Source organism: Cuculus canorus, chromosome 8 (assembly GCF_017976375.1).
Source record: "Cuculus canorus isolate bCucCan1 chromosome 8, bCucCan1.pri, whole genome shotgun sequence".
Classification (NCBI taxonomy): Eukaryota; Metazoa; Chordata; class Aves; order Cuculiformes; family Cuculidae; genus Cuculus; species Cuculus canorus.
Window position 1 is genome coordinate 11,078,665 of NC_071408.1, and position 7,092 is coordinate 11,085,756.

Genomic DNA, 7,092 nt, shown 5'->3' on the forward strand with positions numbered 1-7,092 from the left:
TTTGCAATCTTATATTTCAACTACTGCAAGGCCAATCAGAGGCATATCATGGTGGTTATATAAGTGCTGTTGATGTTTGTAGTGCCTGTATCTGTCAGACTTTATGTTAAAGTAGTTCAGTTTTTATCAGCACCTGCTTAAGATGGGGAAGAGGGAATTTATGGAAGTCTTAATAAATAAATAAAAGTTTCTTTAATTTTAAATAGAGATGGTTCCGAGCAAAAATGCAACAAAAGAGATTTCTAAGAGATTATCAAAGAATCATTCAATTACAACGGGTGATTCGAGGCTGGCTAAAGCATAGAAATGATGCAGCCAGCATAATCCAGCAAAATGTACGAAGATTCCTTGCTTGCAGACGTAGGAGAAAATTTGCAGTTGGAATAATAAAACTTCAGGTAAATAGCTCTTTTAAGAAAACTACACATTTTTTAAAATTTTATTTTTGTTTCCATTTATCTCTCATGGGTTTTGGGGGAGAGAAAAGACTTTGGTGAATTTATCAGTTAAATTGCAAGCTAAGGCAGCCTCATTTTAGACAAAAAACCTAAATGCAGACTGGACATGAAGTAACATTAAGCAGATACTCATCACTTTGACTTATGGGAGGGGTATGTGGTATATATACGTGTGTTTGTTTTAGTTTTTTGTCTTGAAAATCCAGTATTTTACAGCTTTTTTTCTTTTTGTGAAATTCCTTTTCTGTAGGCATTGTGGAGAGGATATTCTTGGAGAAAGAATAACGACACAGCAAAAATTAAAGCTTTAAGACGTAGTTTAGAAAATGCTAATGAAAAGAGCAGAGAAGAAAACAAATTGTGCAACAGAACTGCAATTGCTATTGAATACCTTCTAAAATACAAACATCTCTCTTATATTCTTGCAGCATTAAAGCATCTTGGTCAGTATTTAATTTTGTTATAACCGACAGATTAATAGGATGATAGAAACTGGAATTTTTCAGCTAACAAGAGTTCGTATTAATATTTAGGCCCTTTGTATGATTGTGAAATGTGAATGTGTATAGTGGAGTTTTTTTCTTTCTCCGCACTAAAATTAGATAATTGATTTAAGAACAATATTAAAATGGTAATGTAGAGAAAGAAAATCCTACATGATTACTCTGATTTCCTGGCAGGCCTAATAATACTATGCCTTACACAAGTCAATTTTATATATATATATACACACACACACATACTGTCACTATATGTTATTCATGGATTGTTTTATCCGCTTAATTTTTAGTCTGGAATATTAAAACTACTGATTTAGAGATACTTCTTTAAATCAATAATTGTTGTTTCTACTTCTTTGCACTTTTACTTAAAAATAAAACAAAAAAGTTGGTTTGCAATTTAATTGCTTGAGCGTCAGAATTTTCTCTTGTTTTTTTTTTTTAATTATCATAGAGGTTGCTACCAGGCTTTCCCCGCTTTGTTGTGAAAATATGGCCCAGAGCAGAGCAATTCTCACCATTTTTGTTCTGATCCGAAGTTGCAACCGGAGTGTTCCGTGCATGGATGTGATCAAATATTCAATTCAGGTTCTACTTAATGTTTCAAAGGTAACTTTAGTATTTTTTTTTTGCAGGTTTATGAGCTATAGACTACTTTAAGTAGTATTTATTTATCCACAAAATTTTTTAATAACTTTGAAAAAACAAAATTAATAGTTTTGAATTTTAAAAGTTTCTGAATTTTAACTATGTTATTTTGAAACTAATTATCTATTTTTTGATAATTATGATTTAATTTTTCTTTTGGCAAAATAAAATTATTTAATTGTAAGCTATTGGAAGTATCGCATGAAACTGTGTAGAAATGTGTAAAATTGTGTCAAAGTACAAAACTGGAGTAGTTAGGATAAGCTATGGAATTTTTTTTAAGGTAGGAAAGCATATGTTCCAGAAAACAAGTTACTTTCCCATATCCATGTCATGGAATAGGCTGTATTTTCACTTTTTGATTTCCTACAGAACTTCAGACTTGCTTCAGACTATACTGGTGTAGTTATTGTCTATGAATCAATTCACAGAACCATAGAATCATAGAATAGTTTGGGTTGGAAGGGACCTTAAAGACCATCCAGTTCCAACCCCCTGCCACGGGCAGGGACACCTCCCACTAGCTCAGGCTGCCCAAAGCCCATCCAACCTGGCCTTGAACACCTCCAGGGACGGGACAGCCACAACTTCCCTGGGCAACCTGGGCAATTGTTCTAGAATTTTTTACTTTGAAATGCAAAATATTTGCTAAATGTAGTTGATCTTTTCCATTCTACTAGCATTTACATTCAAATTGTTTTATTTTTATTTCAGGAAAAAGTTAACATTTAGGCTAAAGTTATTTTTAAATTTCTCTAAACTTATTATAATGTATTCTTCCAGTTTAAATGTAAAATCAGATTCTGTGGGTTTCTAAACAAGGGAGGAAGCATGAAGGGTAGTTTTTTGTAACCTGTTACAATAGTGTAATATACAGGAGTAATTTTTATTGCTTGGAGGCCAGATCAGATATAAATTTAATCTATGGGGAAAATATGGATTTTGCTTCTTCCTCTACCCTGAAAGGTATTTTAAAGGTCTATCGATGTAACTCCTGTTTTCTTTTTCTTGTGTAATAGTATGAAAGAACTACTCAAGCAGTTTACGAAGTAGAAAATTCTATAGATACATTACTGGACCTACTGCAAATGTACAGAGGGAAAGCTGGTGACAAAATTTCAGAGAAAGGAGGAAGCATTTTCACAAAGACCTGTTGCTTGTTGGCCATCCTTTCAAAGGACTCGGAAAGAGCTTTGGTAAGACTTTAAATGTTTTGAGGTTGATAATTCAGTTTAACATGCTTTTCTTGCATATTGGGGTTGTTTGTAATTTTTTTTTTTTTCTCTCCCTCTACCTATTATGGCTATAATACTAACTTTGAGTAAGCTCTGATTTAAGCAAATTTAATTCCAAGGTGGTGAAAACACTCATTTTGTGCTTTATATGTCCTGGTCATGCTTAGCTATTCAATAAGATATAGAGGTTGTGGTCCTGTAATCTTTGCAAGATTACTATTGCAATCCCTACTTTCTCCAGGGTTTTGATAACTTTCTATTGATTGCTTAGCATTAGATATAGTTTAGTTGCCACGTAATTAACTTTTATTCCATTTACAGACGTTTACTGTTGCTTTTCAGATAAAGATCTTTATTGCCAGTAAATATAGTTGTCCATGACTTTGTGTTTACATGCTTTATTGCAACAGATTCATAGCCTGTTTCTGAATTAAATTTTCTTTGCTTGTGCCTATTGCTAGAATCCCTGATAAAGTTATTAGACTATTCTGCATTCTGTGCTACAAATTCATTAACTGTTTATCCATCAGGTTTAAGCACTTAAGTTGCCCTTAAGTGACCTGTGACAACTGCATTATTCTTTCGTTGCTATGAAGACGGATAGAAACACTAATTTGTCTCCATACTAGTCATTGAAGGTGTATGCCAATTACATTAGGAAATAGGTTTTAATGAGAAATTAGTAAAATTTGACTTGTAAGAGCCTGAATTTTTTCTGACATCTCAAATCTATTACTAGTTAAGTATTTTGAAAGCATCAGACCACTGACTTGTAGATGCGCTGGCTTTGACATGATTTGACTGTACTGTTAGGCAGAAGTTCAGCTTAAATCATAAACTGTTTCAAGAAGTCATTAAATTTATTCATTAAATAAAACAGACTTCTTGATCTGTTAAGTTGCTTACGAGCTTACTGTATTGTGTACTGGTTTTACCTTTTCTCAGAAAATCCGAAGCATACCAAGAGTTGTTACTTGCATTCAAAGCCTGTATAGACTCACAGCTCGTAAACAGCGAATGGATGCAGAGAGAATGCTTGTGAAGCAGAAAACAACTGCTTTCTTAAGTGGAACTTCCTTTGTTCCAGTAACTCCTCTAAGAATAAAAACAGTTTCAAGGTAAGAGCTTAAAAATTAGTCTTTCTGGTTTTGCTGTGGCAATATAATATTTTAATGAGAAGACATTCATATTTTCACAGAATTAAACCAGACTGGGTTTTGAGGAAAGATAACATGCAAGAAATTGTGGATCCTCTGCAAGCCATTCTGATGGTGATGGATACCCTTGGTATTGCCTACTACTGAAATGTAAATTACGTATATGAAAATGTATTTGTACAGTATGTATGTAGTAGTAAAATTTTGGAAGAGAGCAATAAGTGTCAAGCTACCCTTGAAAATGTTTTTTTCAAATTTTAATATTTCTGTAACTTTCTTGTGTTGTAAAAAGCTTTTGAAATCCTGTTTTATACTCATACCAAAAGCAATTGTAAAATAAAATAATAAGCCCTGGAATCTTTGAGTGCAGTAATGTATTCTTATTACACAACTGTGAACTTACAAATAACATGGTATTCATCACTCTGATTAAACATTGTAGATTTCTATTGGAAACAGTTGTTTGGTGGGATAGTTACTTTGGCTTGTCTCATCTGGAGAGGTGTAGGTGGGAAGGGGGGTGTAGTCTGTGGATTTCAGCCCAGAAGGCCAACTGTATCCTGGGCTGCAGCTATGGAGGGGTACAAACTCTTCAGGCAGGACACGAAGGGTAGAAAAGGAGGCAGGGTAGCCCTCTATGTTAAAGAGTGCTTTGATATCCTTGAGCTGGATTACAGTGAGGAAGGGACTGAGTGCCTATGGGTTAAAATCAGAGGAGCCCACAAGAAGGCAGACATTGCGATGGAAGTCTGTTACAGACCACCCAGCCAAGAAGAAGCAGCTGATGAGCTCTTCTATAAACAGCTGGGGATAGTCTCTAAATCTCTACCTCTTGTCCTCATGGGTGACTTCAATCTTCCAGATATCTGCTGGGAGTACAATACAGCAGAAAGGAAGCAGTCTAGGAGGTTCCTGGAGTGCGTGGAAGACAACTTCTTCACACAACTGGTTAGTGAACCAACAAGGGAGGGTGCCCTCCTGGACCTGCTGTTTGTCTAGAGACAATAGAGAAGGTCTTGTTGGGGATGTGATGGTTAGAGGATGCCTGGGACTAAGCAATCACGAGATTATAGGGTTTTCAGTTCTAGGTGGGATAAAGAAGGGGATTAGCAAAGCAGTCACATTAAACTTCCAGAGACCAGACTTCGGACTGTTCAGAGGGTTGGTTGGCAAAGTCCCGTGGGAGACAGTCCTCAGGGCAAGGGAGTCCACGAGGGCTGGGCGCTCTTAAAAAAACGAAATCCTAGCAGCTCAAGAGCAAGCCATCCCTGTGTTCCGGAAAAGGAGCCGGCGGGTGAAAAAGCCAGCTTGGTTGAACAGGGAGATCTTGAGATGCATCAAGAAAAAAAAAAATGTCTATGAGCTTTGGAGGAAGGGACAGGCATCTTGCATGGACTACAGGGAGGAAGTAAGATCGTGCGGGAAAATAATCATGAGGGCTGAGGCCCAACTAGAAATCAAATTGGCTAAGTCTGTGAAAGATAATAAAAAATCTTTCTACAATTACATTAACAAGAAAAGGAGAACTAGGGAGAATATTCAGTCCCTATTGGATGCAGAAGGAACAACAGTGACAAGGGATAAGGACAAGGCTGAGGTACTTAATGCCTTCTTTGCCTCAGTCTTTAATAGTAAGGGAAGTTGTTCCCTCCGTGTACAAACCCAGGAGCAGAATGAGGCTCCCATGATCCAAGAGGAGGCAGTTAGAGACTTGCTTGCCCAGCTAGACGCCCACAATTCTATGGGGCCTGATGGGATCCACCCAAGAGTATTGAAGGAGCTGGTGGATGTGCTTTCCAAACCCCTTTCCATCATTTTCCAACGGTCCTGGCTGACTGGGGAAGTTCCACTGGACTGGAGGCTGGCTAATGTGCCCATCTACAAGAAGGGTTGCAGGGAGGATCCAGGGAACTACAGGCCTGTCAGTCTGACCTCAGTGCCGAGGAAAGTCATGGAACAGGTAATCTTGAGTGTTATCATGAAGCACATGCAAGAGAACCGGGTGATCAGACCCAGTCAACACACGTTCATGAAAGGCAGATCTTGCCAAACTAACCTGATGGCCTTCTATGACAAAGTGACTCGACTACTGGATGGGGGAAAGGCTGTGGATGTAGTCTTCTTGGACTTCAGTAAAGCCTTTGACACAGTTTCTCACAGCATTCTGCTTCAGAAACTGTCAGCCTCTGGCCTGGACAGGCACACACTCTCCTGGGTGAAAAACTGGTTGGATAGCCGGGCCCAGAGAGTGGTGGGCAATGGAGTTAACTCCAGCTGGAGGCCAGTCACAAGTGGGGTTCCCCAGGGCTCGGTACTGGGTCCAGCTCTGTTCAATGTCTTTATCAATGACCTGGATGAAGGCATTGAGTGCACCCTCAGCAAGTTTGCAGATGACACTAAGCTGGGAGGAAGTGTGGATCTGCTGGAGGGTAGGGAGGCTCTGCAAAGGGATCTGAACAGTCTGGACCACTGGGCTGAGGCCAATGGCATGAGGTTTAACAAGGTCAAATGCCGGGTCCTGCACTTGGGGCACAACAACCCTATGCAGTGCTGCAGACTGGGGGAAGAGTGGCTGGAGAGCTGCACGGAAGAGAAGGACCTGCGGGTAATGGATGACTGCCGACTGAGCATAAGCAGTGTGCCCAGGTGGCCATACAACAAAACCCAATGTACAGATAAAAATAGCGGCTATGTTCTTAGAGTAAGAGCCTCCAGAATGAATAATACATAGAATGCAACTTGCTGGTCATATGGGGATAGGCTGGTGGAGGAGGAAATTTTCTATTTCCACTTATTTCAGCCAAGGTAAATATCTGATAACAGAATGCCCTTTAAACTTGGATCAGGAGAGGTTCTGAGGGGAACAGTATTCAGTTAGTTTAGGTTGTTCTATAAGCTTGTTGCCTGATTTCTTTGTAGAATGATAAATTTTTCCTCTTAACTGATGTGAAGTATGCCAAATGGAAGTAGAATTCTGCAAGTCTAGTGTTAGAGTATTTGGAGAATTAAAATAAAATTAAAATAGTATTTTCAGTGAAATGACTTGTTTCAAAATACCATGGATACTAAGGCATTTGTGAATACCTTTGAAAAT

The 7,092-nt window shown here is 38.3% G+C and overlaps 1 protein-coding gene across 2 annotated transcripts in view; it reads left to right on the forward strand.

Annotated features, from left to right (window-relative positions):
- ASPM (assembly factor for spindle microtubules) overlaps positions 1 to 4,348 on the forward strand; it is a 32,035-nt gene extending 27,687 nt beyond the window's left edge. Inside the window, exons 23-28 of one of the 2 annotated variants that reach the window (XM_054073467.1) lie at positions 207 to 398; positions 709 to 901; positions 1,413 to 1,567; positions 2,626 to 2,802; positions 3,787 to 3,959; positions 4,040 to 4,348. In XM_054073467.1, the coding sequence (XP_053929442.1) occupies positions 207 to 398; positions 709 to 901; positions 1,413 to 1,567; positions 2,626 to 2,802; positions 3,787 to 3,959; positions 4,040 to 4,145 (996 nt within the window). In that variant the 3' untranslated portion in view covers positions 4,146 to 4,348. The remainder of the gene's footprint in view (positions 1 to 206; positions 399 to 708; positions 902 to 1,412; positions 1,568 to 2,625; positions 2,803 to 3,786; positions 3,960 to 4,039) is intronic. The other variant, XM_054073468.1, reaches the window with a different exon arrangement.
- The last annotated feature ends 2,744 nt before the right edge of the window (positions 4,349 to 7,092 follow it).